Source organism: Lithobates pipiens, unplaced genomic scaffold, assembly GCF_037356315.1.
Source record: "Lithobates pipiens isolate NorthernLeopardFrog02 unplaced genomic scaffold, aLitPip1_a1.2 Scaffold_16, whole genome shotgun sequence".
Taxonomy (NCBI): domain Eukaryota; kingdom Metazoa; phylum Chordata; class Amphibia; order Anura; family Ranidae; genus Lithobates; species Lithobates pipiens.
In genome coordinates, this window is record NW_027507748.1 from 434872241 (window position 1) to 434893164 (window position 20924).

Here is a 20924-nt window from a genome sequence, read left to right on the forward strand (position 1 = left end):
GGCCCAGAATCTTTCTCCAGACTAAATACATTTTGCTTTAAAGTTTACAGTTAATGCGTGTTACCTCACAATTTTTACAATTTGGAAGTGTATGACAAACTATTCTTCCCTGTGTAATCTGGCATTTTAGGCTGAGGATAGGCTTGCCACGTGTTTTTTTTATTTACTTCGTAGATTTAGGTTTCAGAATACTGTAAAGATCCTTTATTAGGTGAGTCCTACTCATGAATTTTAATAGTCAATGAGGAAAAAAAAAAACCTGTCATAACAGATGTCCCTTTAATTTCAAATGTAAAACTTTATTAAGGTAACAGAAGAAATATGTAACGACTGCTTTGTATCTATGCATCATAAGTCAATGCCTTTTCTAAATTAGAACTGCATGTAAAAACATTATTTAGCACTGCTAAATATAACCATTGAGTGTATGTACTGTAAACCCAAAATCTGTATCCCTGTATACAATCTTTTTAATCAAATAATTTTTTTTGTCAATCTGTTGCAAAGTTTATCTAGAGATCCTGCCAGTAACAGAACAGCCTTGTTGAGAATGACAATGCTAAGCTTCTGCCTTTAAATTAGCAGCAACATTGTTAACCTGCTGTGCTGTCTAGGGGCTTCCTATAACGTATGCACATGCCTCTACAGATTGGAAATAGGGGAAAAGATTACATTAATAGTGTATATAGTGGGGCATGATGCCAAATATACTGGAAAACAGATTTTAAGTCTTGCTACACTTTTAGGTGTTAACAGGACTGCAGCAGGAGAATGCAAAGGGGCTGGTATTTCACTTTTTTTTTTTTTTTTGATTCTCCTTAATTGCCAGCCTACTAGAATGCACTTTTTCTAGTTGTCCATACATTGCAGGTCCTCGTTGTTCTAAACGTTTAAAGCTTTAGCTAACTTTCAACATTTCCAGTGCAGAGCTGAGTTCTAATAATCATCATAATTCACTCCAGCTCCATGCCTGAAAGTATGTGGATTGCGAGGGCCTATAGGTGCATCTTCATCATAATGGTGTTGGTGAAAACCACCATAGTATTCGTCACCACCACGTCCTTGGTTCATCCAGTAAGACATGTCATCTTCATATTTCTGGAATAAAGATAAAAATCACCAGTGAAGTCTTTGTACATTTTATAGTATCTAAATTCAAACTTTGAAAGTTTGTTTTAAATCTTCAATACAAACTAGTAAATAACATATCCATCGTGAGTAGATTCATTATTTTAAACTTAATACGTTTAAATTGTTTCTAGACCTAAAGGGGGTCCCCTAGTTACAAACATCTGACTTACAACCATCTCCTACTTACAAATGGAAGGAGACAACAGGAAGTGAAAGGAAATCTACCCCTCGGAAGAAGGGAAATTAATTCCTGTAAGAGTTATTATGGGAAAAAGGTGTCGCCACTGATGCTTTATCACCAATCCTTGTTTCTATGACAACCCAAAATTTTCAAAATCCAATTGTCATTGGGACAGAAAGTGAGGTGAAATCTTCTGTACAGGAGCACAGACGGCAAAACAAATGTTACTGGGGTGATAATCATTCCCTATCCTATCCAAAAAGCTTAAAAATATATTTTTTTGGGCTGGAGCTACACTTAAAAATGTACCTGTTTCGGCTTACAAACAGATTCAGCTTAAAGGGGTTGTAAAGGTTTGTTTTTTTATTTTCTAAATAGGTTCCTTTAAGCTAGTGCATTGTTGGTTCACTTACCTTTTCCTTCAGTTTCCCTTATAAATGTTTTTTTTTCTTTGAATTTCTCACTTCCTGTTTCTCCTCAGTAAACTTCACACTATCATCCGAGCGGTGTTTAGTCAGCCAGAACAGCTTACTGAGGAGGAACATGAAGTGAGAAATTCAGACAAAGAAAAAAAAAAACATTTAGAAGGGAAATCGAAGGAAAGGGTAAGTGAACCGACAATGCACTAGCTTAAAGAACCTATTTAGAAAATAAAAAACACCTTTACAACTACTTTAAGAACAAACCTACAGAACCTATCTTGTTTGTACACGGGGACTGCCTGTATATACTTTCCAGGAAGTACTACCCCAAAGTCACTATGATGCATAACATGGCAAAGGGAAAGGTGTTGAAATAACCAGCATAAATGGCTTTTTTCCTGTTGCCAATATCATTTGGGTTACTGACCTGTAACAAGTATGCAGCTAAGGAGTATCCAAGAAAAGTCATTCATCTTCTTGTTCTGGATCACTGAGTGCACATATTGATTTCTAGAGAATCTGCATGACAGCCGTGCGGTCTGTAACTTTTAAAATCAGCTATACCAACTATTGTTCTATTCTCTGTTCCATATACTCTTATTATTTCAGGAAAGGAATAGTGCTGTATATATCAGTGTCTCGATACAGCTCAGTAGTCCCTTGGTCTTCCTTCTTAAAGTGTGTGGGGGGGAAACGGTGACCAATCATACTGTCATCCCTTCTAGCAGAGGCTCATAGATCATTGACCTCTGCTTCCTCGCCTCTTTGTATAGGGGGATTGCATTTTACCTGCCTCTCTCCTTATTACTATAACACCAGCTATTTTTTTGTTTTGCCTTAATCTTTCCTTTTAACATAATCCAGCATTCCTTAAAGCGGAGGTCCACCCTAAAGTGGACCTTCCGCTCATCGGAACCCTCCCCCCCTCCGGTGCCACAATCGGCACCTTTCAGGGGGGAGGGGGGTGCAGTTACCTGGATAATCCAGGTAACTGTACCCACTTCCGGGATAGCTCTCTGCGGAAAGGGGCGTAACTTACGCCCCTTTCCGCAAGTGCCCGCCCCTTCCCGCAAGTGCCCCGCTGCCTGCTGGGAAACACACAGATCCCAGAGGCAGCGGGGAGCGTCCTTATTGCGCAGCGCGATTCGCGCATGCGCAGTAGGGAACCGGGAAGTGAAGCCGAAAGGCTCCATTTCCTGATTCCCATACCCAAGATGGCGGCGGCAGGACCCGACAGACGACCTACAGATCGGCTTCGGGTGCCGACATCGCGGGCGCGCTGGACAGGTAAGTGTCACTATTTTAAAAGTCAGCAGCTGCAGTATTTGTAGCTGCTGGCTTTAAAAAAAAAAAAAAAAACGCGGAGTCCCGGTGGACTCCCGCTTTAAACAATAAGACCTTTTACTGTGTGATTTTTTTTTTTCATGAGCCAGCAGAGGTAGATGATGGGTCTGATATTTCTTACTGATATTTTTGGGAAGTCATATCCCAAATAGGACCTGGAAACTTGGATTAAAGTGTGTCTAAATTTTTTTTCACTATTGGAAAGACTGGTGTGTGTGGTGAGGGGTAGAGCCCCTGTCAAGTTATGCTGCCAGGATTTTAATTGCTGTCTGTATCCCTGCTAGGTAGATTCCACCTCTTTATTTTATTTGACCAGGTGACCATTGTCCTCAATTAAGAAAATTATGGAAAATGCAAAATTTTACAATTGTTGTCAGAACAAGAGGTCAGGGTAAATGTTCCAATGGGGACACCTGTTCAACTGATAATGGTCTAAGAGGAGAGCTTCCCTCTCGCATTTTTGAGTCTGCAAAATACTTCTAGGGCAGATTCTCACCTTCTATACAGCCAGAGCTACAATGGAATGGTTTAGATCAAAGCTTATTCATGTTAGAATGGCCCAGTCAAATTCCAGACCTAAATCCAATTGAGAATCTGGGGCAAGACTTGAAAATGTTCACAGACTCTCTCCTTCCAATCTGACAGAGCTTGAGCTATTTTTCAAATAAGAACAGGCAAAAATGTCACTCTCTAGATGTGCTAAGCATCTGCATTGCCTTTAATATCTAGGTGTATCATCATCCAGGGGCTAGCTGGAGCATGCTTGTCCATTCTATGGTACCAATGCCAACATGTGTGGTGATGTCTATACCAGGCCTTTGGGTCTAGTATGAATTTTAAGGGGAACGCTTCAGCAAAATTAAAAAAAAATGGCATGGGTTCCTCCCCAAAATCCATACCAGACCCTTATTTGAGCATGCAGCCTGGAGGTCAGACTGGAGGGGACGAGCAAGCGCCCCCCCCTCCTTCTGAACCATACCAGGCCACATACCCTCAACATGGGGAGGATGCTTTGGGGTTCCCCCCAAAGCACCTTATCCCCATGTTGATAGGAACAAGAGCCTCCCGACAACCCTGGCAATTGGTTGTAGGGGTCTGTGGGTGGGGGGCTTATCGAAATCTGGAAGCCCCTTTAACAAGGAGGCCCCCAGATCCCAGCCCCCCCCCCCCCCCCCCCCATGTAAATGGGTATTGAGACATTGTACCCCTACCCATTCACCCAAAAAAGTATCACAAAATAAAAATCACAATAGCGATGTCCATCCTTCAATCACGCCGCCTGATGGACCCGAAAAATAGAAAAAATAAATAGGAAAAATCTGCCTCCATGGGAGGCCTCCTGCTGTCTCTTGGCTGTGACAGCTGTTATATAGGCAAGGGTTGGACCACCCACCGACTTAACCAGATGACCCGCCCCCTCTGACGTCATATGATGTCAGAAGGGTGTGGGGTCACTGGGGGGCCCGCCCTTGCCTATATAACAGCTGTCACAGCCAAGAGACAGCAAAAGGGCGGGAGGCGGAACTTCTTTTTTTTTTTCTATTTTTCCGGTTAGTTCAGGCGGCGTGATTGAAGAAGGATGGACATCGTGGGACCCCAAAGCACCCTCCCCATGTTGAGGGTAAGCGGCCTGGTGTGGCCAATCAGCAGCTGTCAATGCACTCTGATCTCTCCCCATATGTTCAATTAGTCTGTGAACAAACACCCAATGTTCAAGTCGAATTTACGTTTGATTCAAACATCGGTACCATCCCTAATTATAACATGACACCAACCTTCATAACAATAAAGTTGAAATCTTAGTTTGAAAGGCCGTACTTGACACCACTTACAGTTTCATCAAAGCCCAAGTAGAGGAATTGCTGGTACCATTGCTGCACTTCAGGTCGAGACCGGTCCCAAAGCTGGCGTTTGGAACGCTTTAATGTGTTTAAAAACTCATTGGCTTTGTTTCCCTCTACAGCCACAATGGTCTTGGCTGGTTCCTTTGATGCAGCTAGATAAAGTAGAAAAAGAAGAGCTAGGGGATTTGTATTCTAAATTCCTTAATAGAAAATGAGAAGGGGCAATGTTACTAGGAAACAGAAATATTGTTCCTATCAAACGAGAGTGGATCCTCTTTGACTTGGATCTGTATGCACGTTGGCAGCATTTGTGCTGCCTCTGTAGAACACTTCAGTTTTATGTCAATGGATTGCTAGCTCAGCACCCAAACTTCTTGCTTTAGTGCTGTAAACAATGGATCTTCTAAGGCAGAGTAAGAAGTTGAGAATAGGACCAGTTAAGTTACATGCAAATGAATCTCATAATAAAAGGGCCGTGGAAAGAACCAGAGAATTGATGGAAACTCACTTAAACATTTAGACTCAATGAACTTTGAGAGAAACTAAAGCCAGGACTTCAGCAAGGCAAAAGGGGCTTCACTCCTACTTGTTGGGAGCTAAAAATAAAATAAATATAGGAAGATAAGAAAGGATACCCATAAGAAAAAAGTGAGAAGTAGCAGGGGTGGTAAAGGGGATTTTTGCCTTGGCAGAATGTTTTGGGACATTGTCATGAGCGTTTTGTCTTCTGAAGCCCAAAAAAAGTACATGAGCTTGTTTTTGGCAGATTACAAGCATTTTTGGCCCCATAGACTTCAATAGAAATGCCAGACTTGAGCAGAAAAATGCTTGTAAAACGCTCAAATAGCAGCTCTCCACCGCTCCCTCTCCTCCCCCTAGTGCTTTCTATTGGCTAAACAAAAATGCCTGAAGCTGTAAAAGGCTTGTAATACACTTCTAAAAGGCTTTGTAAAAGCTTGTAAAAAGCTGCTAAAAAAAGCTTTAAAAAATGCCTGAGAAACGCCTGAGAAACGCCAATAAATCAATACACTCAGGTGTGAATGGAGCCTAAGTATTTAGAGAAGATCTGTAAAGAAGAGTGGAAGAAAATCCCTTCTGAGATGTGTGTTACCCACTACAAGTAACGTCTTACCTCTATGCTTGCCAACAAGGGTTTCTCCACTAAGTACTGAGTCATGTTTTGCTTTGGGATGAAATACTCATTTTACTTACTGAACTGCAACTTAATTTATAGCATTTCTTTTATGTGTATTTTTTTTCTGGATTTTTGGTTGATATTCTGTCTCTATCATTTAAAATAGACGTATGATAAAAATTGTAGATCCTTCATTTCTTTGTAAGTGGGTAAACTTCTGCAGGGGATCAAACAATTATTTCCCCAACTGTAGATGGGGAACTATGAAACAACATGGAAAAACAAAAGAGATATACCCGCGCTGTGAGCATTTTAGTAGTGATGCTGAACATGATAATAAAAATAATATTTCAGAATCCAAGGACATTAGTCTTAGTCATGCATAACTGTGCTCAATGAAGAAACAAGAAGAACCACAAGTATAATTCATAGCTCACAAGAGGCTAAATAATATATAGTAGTGTCCAAAATACAACCACCACGAGTATGCATTATAGACAATAAAAAGGGTGAAAAGGAAATGAAAGAAAATTTTACAAATCTGTTACAATCCCATCAATCGGTCCTTCCTGCCTTTGCTTTTCCTTTTTTTAATGAATGGGTAAGCTTCTCTTATGTTGGTGTTTACTTCTTACATACCTTCTCGTTTCTGTAGCATCATTCGAAGTTTATTCCCACTGGAAACATCTAGAAACAAGGAAAATAATGTAAGATAATGTTTAACATGCAGCAGTTTTTTTAAATATAAATAAGCACTTCGTTCATATGGACCTTTATAAGCATTTTATATGTTTAGCATTTCTTGGTGCTTTCCATTGCTCGAAGAACCACAGGTGGCATGGGAAAGCACTGGTAAATTTATGCTAAGTATATACAGTAAAGGGCCTAGAATCATCTATATGAATGAAGCCCTAAGCTGGCCATACATGGGTTCATTTTTATATTTCATCTAGTGGGTTGAATGAAAACTGACACAATTTCCCCATCCACACATTCAATGCAGATGCAAGAATCCTCCCCATGGGGTCATGGCATTCTGACAGCAGGAATCCTCCACCATCAAAATGCACTGATCAGCACTGCAGTCGATTGGTTGCAAGCACTGATTACATGAACATTTTTCAGCAGGACCAAAAAAAAAAAAATACATGAGAAACCACGAATCGCATGGGAAACCGTAAATTGCATGAGAAACCGTAAATCGCATGAGAAACTATAAATTGCATTGGAAACGTAAATTACATGAGAAACTGTAACTGAATGAGACCATACCTACCTGGAACCCCGCCCCCCATGGAAAAAGCGCCATGACACCATAACACATGTATTCTCTGAATGATTCCCTGACCAAACCCCAACCTGCAAGTAACTATACCATGCATGGTCACAAATGAACAACTGTGGAGTCTGTCCCAGACTCCCATGGCTGACTGGCCGCAGCCCAAGACTGCATAGGCCACACACCTGCCCCGAGGAGCCCCAGCAGGAGACCTCAGCCCAGCTCACCCCAGACATCCAAACCCCGCCCCGGACAACCCCTGGAAATGACGAACAAACAGGCCCAGCCCCCAATGCCCTCCCCCCACCCATACACTCCTCACACTGACTGAAGATTCCCTATGCACATAAACAAACTGTGGTCCACTGTCAGACCCAATCCTTCTTATGGGTCCCCTTGCACTGAAGACAGTGGACAGAAATACAGCCATGGCAGCAGATGCCACATTCGGGACAAATGCAATACCTGGAAAAAAACGTCAACAGTCCATCACTGAAATTGGGAAAACCCCCCTCCCCCTCGCTGGAGCACCTGGGAGAGAGAGGGAGGACGGACGCCCTCCCCCTGTAACCCCCGGCGTGAGCATGGCCAACCCCCCGAGATGCCGGATGGCATGTCCCAATGTGACAGGCGGCATCGGAAGAAGCAGCGGCCGAACACACCCCCCCCCCCCCCCCCCCACACCCAGCGCAGGCACAGAGAGAACGGGCGGCCGGACACACCCCCCCTCCCGGCGCGAGCACCCAGAGAATGGGCAGCCGGACCCATCCCCCCTCCCGGCATGAACGCTGGGAGAGGTCGGTGGACAGCCCACCAACTCGATACCAACACGAGGAGAGGGGAGCTGGCGGGCGGGTGGCCGAACACCCCCCCAGCACCAGGAGAAGCGGCGGGTAGGCGGATGGACGGCCCCCCAGTAACCGATAACCTGATGGGTGGGCAGGCGGACGGTCCCCCAGAGGCACCCAGCGTGAGCCCAAGAGAGGCACCGCCACCCCGCCTGCCACTGACTAGCAGTGTAGACCCAGAAATGACGTCACAAGATCCAGCGACCACAAGGGGGAAAAGGAGGGCAGGCTTTAAGTAGCCTGACTCCTCCTACAAACATAGGCTGACCTGCGGTCAGCCTTACACTAATTGATTGTTGTCCACAATCTTCTCACCACGGCCTGTGGGTACACTAGCCCTGAGTTTTTCAGTTAATTACCTGTCTCTGCGCTGCAGGTTACTCGGGCTCACTTACCACTTACATGAGGGTGGGGGTATCCGTCGTCAGGTTCATTTACGCGCAGTGGTCTTGACATTTATGCTCATGTTTCATTCTTAGGTAGGCAGCGGGACATTGTTGTTCTCATGTCTGGTTGTCTGTCATTTCTCTAGTTTGTGTTTCAGGTTGGGCCGTCTTGGCATCCATACCGATATCAACCATGCTTGCACTCACTTCCAACAGCCCGGCCGTTGTTGGGGGCTATTTGATTGGAGCTGATGTCGTTTCACCACTGGACTCACCCTTGGGTCAGTAGCAATCGTCAATTTTTCTTCAGTTGATGTCCTGTTGCATTGAGGCCCTGGTTACCACCCAGGGATGTATAGTCTCTCGCAGGGTGTGTGCTAAGCCACATCCCCATGACGGTCCTTGGTTGGTAGGTTGGGCAAGCGTCATCATGATTCTGGATTCCACTCTTGGCTCTGATCTTGTCTAGCATATTGCCTGGAGTACTGCTCAGGGATGTCAGTCCAGTTGTTTTTTCCGATCCCCAGCCTATTCCAAGTAGGGGGGCTTTAGTAACTTTGGGTATGTCTGTATCATGCCATGGGACTATTTCCCTGGGATAGAGTCTGGCCCTCCTTCCTCGGTTCAGGATTCTGACTCAGCTGTTAGGTCTCAGGCTGAAGCATGACCCGATCATATCTGGTGGGACCAGTGTCCTGTGTCTGGCATGGTTTCTCCACGTTTGACAATGTTATTGCCATGGTGAATGGGCCTTATCCGCTTACTCCATTACATCCATCAGGTATGCAGCTTTTCGCACTCCTGCTAGTGGTCTTTTTGGCACTCACCCTCTCACTTCCCCAGATCAAATATGGGTAGGCCAGGGATTGGGGGGGGGGGGGGGGGGGGCATGTCACTGAGCTATTTCACTGGTGTTCGTTGAAGTATTTCGATCTTCTCGGCCATCATTTGCATGGGTTCCGCGGGCCAGGCCTTGTTCCTTTCCCCCACGTATCCTCTCATTTCACAAGCAGTTCATTCTCTGGTCTGGGTGTCTCGTTCATCAGGCTCAATTTAATCTTTCACAAAATGTTCAGTTGGGTTCAGGGTAGTTTCGCAGGTTCTATAAGGGGTTCCTTCTCATCACCAAGTCAGGAGTCGGTGTGTTCTCTTATCACAGCGGATACTTTTAGGATATTTGCTGGATACTTGCTGTTGCCATCCGGGCTCACGCCATTATCCGTGATGGTTCATTACCTTCCCTTCTTCACCTAAATTTGTGTCTTTTTTCCCTCTTTTCAGGCATACTGACCAGCTAGGCCAAGGCACACCTCAGGCCTTGGTTCTTAGGAGTATCGCATTTCCCGCTTGAAGACTCTGACTACAAACATAATTTACAATTCTTTGGAAAGTGATCACAGTATTCAAATACATTTCCATAACATTTGATTCATATGACCATTGATATACATAATGCCCCTCTTTCCAAAGAATTTGCAGTGAGCCCATAAGGTCACCCTCCTCAAGAAGGCACATGTACAGGCCCATCTAAAGTTTGCCAATGAACATCTAAATGATTCAGAGAAGGATTGGGAGAAAGTGCTGTGGTCAGATGAGACCAAAATTGAGATCTCTGGAATTAACTCACTGTGTTTGGAGGAAGAAAATTGCTGACTATGACCTTAAGAACACCATCCCTACAGTCAAGCACAGAGGTGGAATCATTATGCTTTGGGGCTGTTTCTCTGCTAAAGGTACAGGCCGACTTTGCCGCATCGAGGGGCCAGTGGGAAGGGCCATGTATTGTAAAATCTTGGATGAGGACCTTCTTCCCTCAGCCAGAACACTCAAGATGAGTCTTGATCTTGTATGCACAGATCCTCCTCTTCTTCCACTGACTCCAGAACATGTCAGGATAAGACAGTTACTGGAGTCAGGTGAACATGCTCAGTTTGGTGTGTATTGCTAGAGAGTGTTTTTTTTGTCTTGGGAAAGTGCATGTGATCAGCACATGGCCAATCAGAACTGTCCAGAGGGTCAGGGGTCCTGGATCCTGATAGAACTGTTCAGTGCAGTATGAAAACTCTGCCTACAAGCCTTTAAACTAAGAACTAATAGAAGTCACAAGATTTCTAAATACTGCTGATGAGAAAAGGTATTTAGCAGTTTATATTTATTAAAACGATTGCATTTCCATGTTCTGTGTACTGTGGAAGACTAGATATAATGAATGCAGGTGTCATGGTTATGCAGTGATCTTCCTGTGTTTGCTTACCTTCCCTCATGTCTTCAGACTAAGAGGTCAGCCACTTCCACCTGGTGGTTTTTATAACCTCTCCTCTAAGCATGGCTCCACCCCAGGCCCTATCAGGGAGCCCTTTATTATTCTGTGCACTGCAGGCCATCAGTGCTGATCAACCATTGTGTATTCCTTTGTGTGTTAGCTTCCTGTTTCCTGCCGTGTGCTCTGCTTCTGTTTTCCGTTACCGACTTTGGCGTGTCTTGACTATCCCTGTTTGCCTGTGATCCTGACCTTTTGGCGTGTACCCGACTATTCTTGTCTGCTTGTGGCCCCGACCTTGGCTTTGTCCCTCACCATCCCTATCCTCCTGTTGCCTACTGTGGGTGTGAGCTGGGGGTCGCGACCTGGAGCCAGTTGCAGCCAAGTCCATCCTCACCACCAGAGGCACTGGTGAACACCTGCTGGCTCTTAGACTCCGCGCCCCACGGAATCTTATGCTCTAACCCCAGTGGGATCTGTCCCCCGTCTGCAGCAGTCAGCCGTAGGGTCCACAACCTTGCGGTGCACTCCTGATCCCTACGGTGTGCATCTGTCGCCTCGCCTCAAGGTGACCTGACAGCAGGCTCCTGGGTTTAGCAACAATTTAAGAATTTAGAGAAGATCTGTAAAGAAGGGTGGACCAAAATCCCTCCTGAGATGTGTGTAAACCTGGTAACCAACTACAAGAAACATCTTACCTCTTTACTTTCCAACAAGGGTTTCTCCACCAAGTTCTAAGTCATGTTTTATAAGTAAGATGCAAAGGATAGTGTTCCACACAATTTACAAGATGGTTAGCAGAAGGTGAAAAAGGAAGAAAGCATCCCCGGCACCCGATCACACTGCCGCTTACCTTCCTTAATGAACCCTCATTACAAAGGCCACATGAGCAGTTGAATGATATGGAAAGCTCCTCAACCTCCACACATCCAGGTCAGGGACAGCAAGCCATAGTACAGATATAACGATTCTCAATTAAAACCTTTTTATCAAAATACTCCAACAATAATCACCGCAGATTAATCAATCCCATGTGGGTATAAAGAAATAAACCTCATGGTTCAGTATGTCAGGAAATATTTATCGTAAATAAAAGGAGATAAACTCACATGCTCCAAGAGCAAAAAACATGTTTGTAAAAATTTCCAGCAGTCCCCACCAGCAAGTTGGCCTCAACGTTCAAGCATACACGAGCGTCACGTCACCGACTTTTAATTTTCTTTTTTTTATAAAGAATATGGATGTTTTTTACTCTTGGAGCATAATACAAATTATAGACCCTTCATTTCTTTGTAAGTGGGCAAACTTACAAAATCTGTAGGGGATCAAATAATTATTTTCCCCGCTGTAAAAGACCTTCAGTGAAAATATGTTCTTCGACATTTGTAATATCACATACTATTTTATTCACATTATTTTAATGTAAATACATTTTCTCCTTGTTGGAAAAAAACTGCTTTTGCTACAATACTTACCTTCAAACGAAAGCAGTCCCCTGTACAAAATGTCCCCAAACTTCCAGGTTCAGTGATGTCAAGCATCATATAACCTGAAAACCTGAGGATGCATTGTAAAGTTACAGAGAACAACACTAAGCCCCTGTACACACGGTCGGAGATTCTGCCAACCAAATCCGTCGGATTTTGTCCGTCAGATTTAGTCTGACGGATTGTGTCCGAAACTGTTGCATACACACGGTCGGACTAAGTTGTCGAAAAATCCGATCTTTCAGAACGTGATGACGTAATTTCGTTACGATGGGACTACATTCAGGCTAGTAGCCAATAGCTTTGATGTAGGAATTTGATCTGAGCATGCGTGGCACTTGGTCCGATCAAAATTCTCTACACATGATCGGATTACGTCCGACCGGCCCAGTTGGTCGGGAAATATTTCCAACATGTTGGAAAAATCAGTCCGATGCATACCACACACAGTCGGATTATCTGACGACACGGTCCGATAAGACGCATTCCGATGGATTCTCCGACCGTGTGTACGCGGCATAAGAAGGAGTACCATGTGCATCAAGCGACTGGCCTGAAGACATCTGGCAAAGGTAAGTAATAAGTATACAAAAGAAAAAGCATGAAACATTGTGAGGGCTTCGAGGGAGGGACAATATGCTGTCAACGGAAACTAAGCCTGGAGTTGAGCTTTAAAATAATAAATTTTTATACTGATTTGTTTTTTGTTTTATTGTTGAATATACACTTTTTGTTCTGCAAAGAACCATTTCATACATGAAAAGCAAAATGGGTTCTGTAAAGTAGACAAGTGTGCTGTCAATAAAGTTGTTTCATTTCGTTCCGTTTTGTATTAGCCGATAATTCGTAATTCGTGTCCGAAATTCATTTTGGATTCGTACGAAATACGAATTTTCGTTAGGTTCATTAACTTTTCGTAACAATTACGAATGTTCGTTATGATGAATTTAAAAAGCAAAAAATACCTTTCTCAATATGGCAGTCGTCGACTCATTATGCTCATTATGAGGGGCTGGCACCATCCCTGTGCTGTGCTGACTTCCTCCTGGGGCTGTACCCCTGCTGTGCTCATTATGAGGGGCTCCCACCATCCCTGTGCTGTGCTCATTATGAGGGGCTCCCACCATTCCTGTGCTGTGCTGACTTCCTGGGTTTGTACCTCTGATGTGCTCATTATGAGGGGCTGCCACCATCCCTGTGCTATGCTGTCTTCCTGGGTGTCTTCCTGGGTTTGCACCCCTGCTGTTCTCATTATGAGGGGCTCCCACCATTCCTGTGCTGTGCTGACTTCCTCCTGGGACTGTACCCCTGCTGTGCTCATTATGAGGGGCTACCACCATCCCTCTGCTGTGATCATTATGAGGGGTCCCACCATCCCTGTGCTGTGCTGACACCTTCCTGGGGCTTTTCCCATTTCTATGCTCATTATGAGGGGCTCCCACCACCCCTGTGCTGTGCTCATTATGAAGGGCTCCCACCATACCTGTGCTGTGCTGACTTCCTCCTGGGGCTGTACCCTTGCTGTGCTCCTTATGAGGGGCTCCCACCATCCCTATGCTGTGCTGACTTCCTCCTGGGGCTGTACCCTTGCTGTGCTCATTATGAGGGGCTCCCACCATCCCTGTGCTGTGCTGACTTCCTGGGTTTTTAACTTCATCATAACGAATAATCGTAATTATTATGACAATAATAAAACAATATTAACGAACATTCTTATTTTGTCCGATTCTGAATCTCCCATCGACTACCAGTACCAGTCTCCCACTCCCATATTAAAAAAGGTCATTTTCCCAACCCTCTTTCAGCAGCAGAAGAAAACCTCTGATTGGTCAAGAAAACACCAGTCACGTTTCCGTTGTAACGGAATTTGGATCTGAAATTCATCAATAAAATGTTGTATTTCATATACAAATTCGGAAAGCATAGAAATTCGTATTTTGGATAATTCCGAATGTACGGATTTTCGGAAATTCATACGAATTTTCGAATTCATACGAAACGAACCGCACATGTCTACTGTAAAGTGAGCATTGCAGAAGAAATTTCTACTTTTTTAATTCTAATTTATATGTAGACCTCTTGTATGAAATTAGGCTCAAAAGTGTTTTATAGTTTAAGACTTTTTTCTTTGCATTTAAATGTTTACCTGACCCTTTCCGTAAGAATCGAACATAAAAAAAATAAAAATACAAGTTGCATTCAATCATATATTCAGTATATAAAATTGCCTCACAAAGCAAAACAGGCTTAAATGAAAGCATTCATCCCTTGACTCGTGTACCACAAAATAGTTTGAAGCAGTGAAGCCAAACCTATTCAGCTTCTCTGTAAGTAAAGTCATCAAATACCTGAATCGATCAAAACCTTCTCACACAGGAATTTTGCTTTAACAAATCAAAGAGTAATGGGCAGTATTCTACGGTATATTCTCAATCAATCTCTTTTATTGTTTAATATAATTTATATTATATTATTATATTATATATATTATATTATATCTTTATATCAATGGATGCCATTAAAGTATATTCTCAATTAATCTCTTTTGTTGTTTAATATCATTTATATTATTATATTATATATATTATATATTATATCTTTATATAAATGGATGCCATTAAAGTATATTCTCACTCAATCTATTTTGTTGTTTAATATCATTTATATTATATCATTATATTATATATTATGTTATATCTTTATATCAATGGATGCCTCTAAAGTATATTCTCAATCAATCTCTTTTGTTGTATATTATAATTTATATTATATTATTATATTATATATTATAATATATTATTAAAATGTATTAATAATACAAATATTTTATATAAATTATTCCTATTGATATTGATAACCTTCTGGGCATTAAATACTTATGACATCTGCTGTAACTCTGTAAAAGGTAATTGACAAGGCCATTATAAGGGGGAAAATACTCCAATACTCACCGGGGCATGTAAGTACAACAAGCAATACAAGGATCAAGCAGGAGAGTCCAATGCGCTGCTGTAGGAAGGTAAGTAAACCCATCTTGCTGGGGCAGATCCCTTTTTCGCTGTATCTAGAAATACATGAGCAATAGTGAGAAAGTTTAATAAGTAGGAGGGAATACAGGGGAGGCACAGGACCGAACGATTTTTTTTTTCAGTAGTAACCTCTTTTTGTGAAAGGTTACTTCAGGCCATTCAGATGAATGCTGCCAGTAATGAATTTGTACTGTATGACATCTGGCTGAAAACTCATACAGTGTCTTGTAGTTGTTTTTCTTGGAGTTCTACAGCCATTCACATACAGTTTACAAACAGCATCATTTTGAACTGGAAAATTTTAGCTTGCAATTAAGTTACTAACATTTGAATAAATGCCACATTTTAATCATTATGCAATTACATTTTTTTTTATATTAAATATTATTGGCTGTATTTTTTTTTTTTCAAAAGAAAGGTAGTGATTGAGTGGTTCCCTATGTAATAAAGTTTTTTTTTTCCAGTTGTATCATTTCTACATGACTTTGTTTGGCCATATACATTATATAATTTTATTTTTTTGTACATTTTGCCTTTAGATTTACCAAAACCATATAATATTAGGTCAAACGTAAACACTTTAGATTTGTATTCAATCAGGCAGGCCCTTGCACTACATAGTTGAAGGTAAATATAAAGGAAATTGAATAAGAAAACTGTATAATATATGGCCAGCTTAAAGCGGAGCTCCACCCAAACAGGGTCATAGTGGTCAGTGTAGTATAGTGGTTAGTGTAGTGGACAGTATAGTGGTCAGTGTAGTGGACAGTATAGTATAGTGGTCAGAGAGGCAGAGAGAGTGACAGAGGCAGAGAGAGTGACAGAGGCAGAGAGAGTGACAGAGGCAGAGAGAGAGACAGAGGCAGAGAGAGAGAGGCAGAGAGACAGAGGCAGAAAGAGAGACAGCGGCAGAGAGACAGAGGCAGAGAGAGAGACAGAGAGAGAGACAGAGGCAGAGAGAGACAGAGGCAGAGATAGAGACAGCGGCAGAGAGACAGAGGCAGAGAGAGACAGAGGCAGAAAGAGAGACAGCGGCAGAGAGACAGAGGCAGAGAGAGAGACAGAGGCAGAGAGAGACAGAGGCAGAAAGAGAGACAGCGGCAGAGAGACAGAGGCAGAGAGAGAGACAGAGAGAGAGACAGAGGCAGAGAGAGACAGAGGCAGAGATAGAGACAGCGGCAGAGAGACAGAGGCAGAGAGAGAGAGACAGAGGCAGAGAGAGACAGAGGCAGAGATAGAGACAGCGGCAGAGAGACAGAGGCAGAGAGAGAGACAGCGGCAGAGAGACAGAGGCAGAGAGAGAGACAGAGGCAGAGAGAGACAGAGGCAGAAAGAGAGACAGCGGCAGAGAGACAGAGGCAGAGAGAGAGACAGAGAGAGAGACAGAGGCAGAGAGAGACAGAGGCAGAGATAGAGACAGCGGCAGAGAGACAGAGGCAGAGAGAGAGAGACAGAGGCAGAGAGAGACAGAGGCAGAAAGAGAGACAGCGGCAGAGAGACAGAGGCAGAGAGAGAGACAGAGGCAGAGAGAGACAGAGGCAGAAAGAGAGACAGCGGCAGAGAGACAGAGGCAGAGACAGAGGCAGAGAGACAGAGGCAGAGAGAGAGACAGAGAGAGAGACAGAGAAAGAGAGAAACAGAGGCAGAGAGATAGAGACAGAGGCAGAGAGACAGAGGCAGAGAGAGAGACAGAGGCAGAGAGAGACAGAGGCAGAGAGAGAGACAGAGGCAGAGAGAGACAGAGGCAGAGAGAGAGACAGAGGCAGAGAGAGACAGAGGCAGAGAGAGAGACAGAGGCAGAGAGAGACAGAGGCAGAGAGAGAGACAGAGGCAGAGAGACAGAGGCAGAGAGAGAGACAGAGGCAGAGAGAGACAGAGGCAGAGAGAGAGACAGAGGCAGAGAGAGACAGAGGCAGAGAGACAGAGGCAGAGAGACAGAGGCAGAGAGAGAGACAGCGGCAGAGAGACAGAGGCAGAGAGAGAGAGACAGAGGCAGAGAGAGACAGAGGCAGAAAGAGAGACAGCGGCAGAGAGACAGAGGCAGAGAGAGAGACAGAGGCAGAGAGAGACAGAGGCAGAAAGAGAGACAGCGGCAGAGAGACAGAGGCAGAGAGAGAGACAGAGGCAGAGAGACAGAGGCAGAGAGAGAGACAGAGAGAGAGACAGAGAAAGAGAGAAACAGAGGCAGAGAGATAGAGACAGAGGCAGAGAGACAGAGGCAGAGAGAGAGACAGAGGCAGAGAGAGACAGAGGCAGAGAGAGAGACAGAGGCAGAGAGAGACCGAGGCAGAGAGACAGAGGCAGAGAGACAGAGGCAGAGAGAGAGACAGAGGCAGAGAGAGACAGAGGCAGAGAGAGAGAGACAGAAGCAGAGACACAGAGACAGAGGCAGAGAGAGAGAGACAGAAGCAGAGAGACAGAGGCAGAGAGAGAGAGACAGAGGCAGAGAGAGAGAGACAGAGGCAGAGAGACAGAGAGAGAGAGACAGAAGCAGAGAGACAGAGGCAGAGAGAATGACAGAGGCAGAGAGAGAGAGAGAGAGACAGAGGCAGAGACAGAGGCAGAGAGAGAGGGAGAGAGAGACAGAGGCAGAGAGAGAGAGACAGAGGCAGAGAGAGAGGGAGAGAGAGACAGAGGCAGAGAGAGAGACAGAGAGGCAGAGAGACAGAGAGAGAGAGAGAGACAGAAGCAGAGAGACAGAGGCAGAGAGAATGACAGAGGCAGAGAGAGAGACAGAGGCAGAGAGAGAGAGACAGAGGCAGAGAGAGAGGGAGACAGAGGCAGAGAGAGAGAGACAGAGGCAGAGAGAGACAGAGAGGCAGAGAGAGACAGAGAGGCAGAGAGAGACAGAGGCAGAGAGAGAGACAGAGAGAGACAGAGGCAGAGAGAGAGACGGAGGCAGAGAGACAGAGACAGAGGCAGAGAGAATGACAGAGGCAGAGAGAGACAGAGGCAGAGAGAGAGAGAGACAGAGGGAGAGAGAGACAGAGGCAGAGAGAGACAGAGGCAGAGAGAGACAGAGGCAGAGGGAGAGAGAGACAGAGGGAGAGAGAGACAGAGGCAGAGAGAGACAGAGGCAGAGAGGCAGAGGCAGAGAGAGACAGAGGCAAAGAGAGAGAGAGACAGAGGGAGAGAGAGACAGAGGCAGAGAGAGACAGAGGCAGAGAGAGACAGAGGCAGAGAGAGAGACAGAGAGAGACAGAGGCAGAGAGACAGAGGCAGAGAGAGACACAGAGGCAGAGAGAGAAACAGAGAGAGACAGAGGCAGAGAGACAGAGGCAGAGAGAGAGACAGAGGCAGAGAGACAGAATCAGAGAGGCAGAGAGAGAGAGAGGCAGAGAGAGACAGAGGCAGAGAGGGAGAAGCAGAGAGAGAGACAGGCAGAGAGAGAGACAGGCAGAGAGAGAGAGAGTTACTGTAGGCAGGACAGTATAGTGGTCAGCGTAGGGAATAGTATAGTGGTCAGTTAAGTGTAGTGTACAGCATAGTGGTCAGCGTAGTATAGTGGTCAGCGTAGTGTAGTGGACAGTGTAGTGTAGTGATCAGTGTAGTGTAGTGATCAGTGTAGTGTAGTGGACAGTATAGTGTACAGTGTAGTATAGTGGACAGTGTAGTGGTTAGTATAGTGGTCAGCGTAGTATAGTGGTTAGTGTAGTGTACAGTATAGTGGTCAGTGTAGTATAGTGGTTATTGTAGTGTAAAGTATAGTGGTCAGTGTAGTATAGTGGTCAGTGTAGTGGACAGTATAGTGGTCAGTGTAGTGGACAGTATAGTATAGTGGTCAGTGTATTGTAGTGGACAGTATAGTATAGTTCTCAGTGTAGTGGACAGTATAGTATAATAGGTTAATGTAGTGGTCAGTATAGGAATCAGGTAGGTCAGTGTTGGAATCAGGTAGGTCAGTACTATTGTATTTGAAGGAACTCAGGAGTGCTAAAAGTCTGCAGGTTAGGGGGCGCAAATTACTTGCCTTGCCCCGGGTGCTGACAACCCACTCTACGTCACTGAGTGGATGCACATTGGTTCTGTGCAAATGGGAACAAAAATTTTATTATTCTGTTTCCTGTACTGGAAGAATATTTTCCTTTGACTTAAATCACTAAATACTGTATTTGGCTACTAAATGTAGCCAAAGTATTTGTCTTTCAATAATACACGTGACAGCACTCCGATAACTGTATTGGAGGCTCACAAGAGCATCATATGTGGTGATTTTTTGCCATGTCAGCACAGATAAAAAACACCAAGCCCGCATTTCCACACTTACCAGCCGCATGTGACTCCTGAAGTCAGCCCAGAAAACAAAAACAGCTGACACCCTTGCTGAACTTACAAAGGCCTGCCAAAACCTACTGGAGAACTAGTGAAAAATAATGGTATGCTATTTTGCACCAAGCCATAAATTATTCTAAGAACGTAGCATTAAGGTCAGTAGACTATTAGCCAGAATGCTCTGAGACAATTGAACCTTCTTACCATTGAAAGCATCAGATAAAAAACAGGCAAGGTGCACTTAACTACGTCAGCTATTGCACAGCAATTCCAAACATGCTACAAATAGCTGTACAACCTAATTACACCAACAGATGACAGTCACCCATTCTTGCAGGAGAAGTAGGGCCAAAGCTATTTAGGTCCTGCTTCTGTGGATTACAGGAGTGCACTTGCTTCTGCACACCTGTGACTTGTATTTGGCCAACAGTGGGCTAATGTCCACAGATGGCTGTTGTCACTTTGCTAATTCAGACTCTGGAGTGATCTGCCCAGAAGATTCCTGACTGGCAGTTGGCTCCGTCTCTCAGCTGAGAGCCTGAGTCAGCCACTCTGCCCCTTCACAGTCCGGTGAGCATTGGGGGGGCAGAGCAGAGAGCCAGTGACTGATAGTCACCGATTCTCTGCTCAGTGAAGACAGAGAACTAAGTGATCAGTGATCTTTGATCACTCAGCTCTGAGTCAAGGCAGCAGGGGACAGATGCAACATCAAACCAATGCTGCATCCATCTAGGTCAGTGTGTGTGTTTATTTCTTTTTTTAATACCATACTTCTCTTTTAAAGCGATTGTAAAGTTTTTTTGTTTTTTTTTTCTAAATAACAAACATGTTATACTTACCTGGAATTGCAAAGAGTGGGCACAATCATCCTCTTTTGAGGTCCCCCACCAGTGCTTTGGGCTCTTCATTTTATTTGTGCTCCTCTATAGAAATCCACTTTCTATGGGGGTGCGTGTGTGGGCTTGATTCCAAGCCTCACTGTCTGCATCCATAGACACACACAGCATGGCTCGGCCCCGCCCCCTACTCCCTCACCACAGGGCTTGACTGACAATGGCTCTCGCTCTCTCTGCAAATCCTGTGAGAGCAGGAAGAGAGCTGCTATACGAGGGAACAGCGCTGGATTTAGTGAGAACCCAGGTAAGTATTTGGGGTTAGGGGGCGAGGCTCCTCCTGGAACATTTTTTTACCTCAATGCAAGAAATGCATTAAGATAAAAATGTTTAGGCTTTAAAACCACTTTAACCAGAAACCACAGAACATATGGAATTTCTATCACAATATAGTTCCTCACCATATCCAACAC

The 20924-nt window shown here is 44.2% G+C and overlaps 1 protein-coding gene across 2 annotated transcripts in view; it reads right to left on the reverse strand.

Annotated features, from left to right (window-relative positions):
* Positions 1 to 278: 278 nt before the first annotated feature.
* The window catches only part of ECRG4 (ECRG4 augurin precursor), a 34387-nt gene continuing 13741 nt past the window's right edge, over positions 279 to 20924 (reverse strand). For both annotated transcript variants that reach the window (XM_077482633.1, XM_077482634.1), the window contains exons 2-5: positions 15269 to 15381; positions 6697 to 6744; positions 4911 to 5074; positions 279 to 1098 (exon numbers count right to left, since the gene is read on the reverse strand). In XM_077482633.1, coding sequence (XP_077338759.1) covers positions 937 to 1098; positions 4911 to 5074; positions 6697 to 6744; positions 15269 to 15350 — 456 coding nt within the window. In that variant the 5' untranslated portion in view covers positions 15351 to 15381 and the 3' untranslated portion in view covers positions 279 to 936. The remainder of the gene's footprint in view (positions 1099 to 4910; positions 5075 to 6696; positions 6745 to 15268; positions 15382 to 20924) is intronic.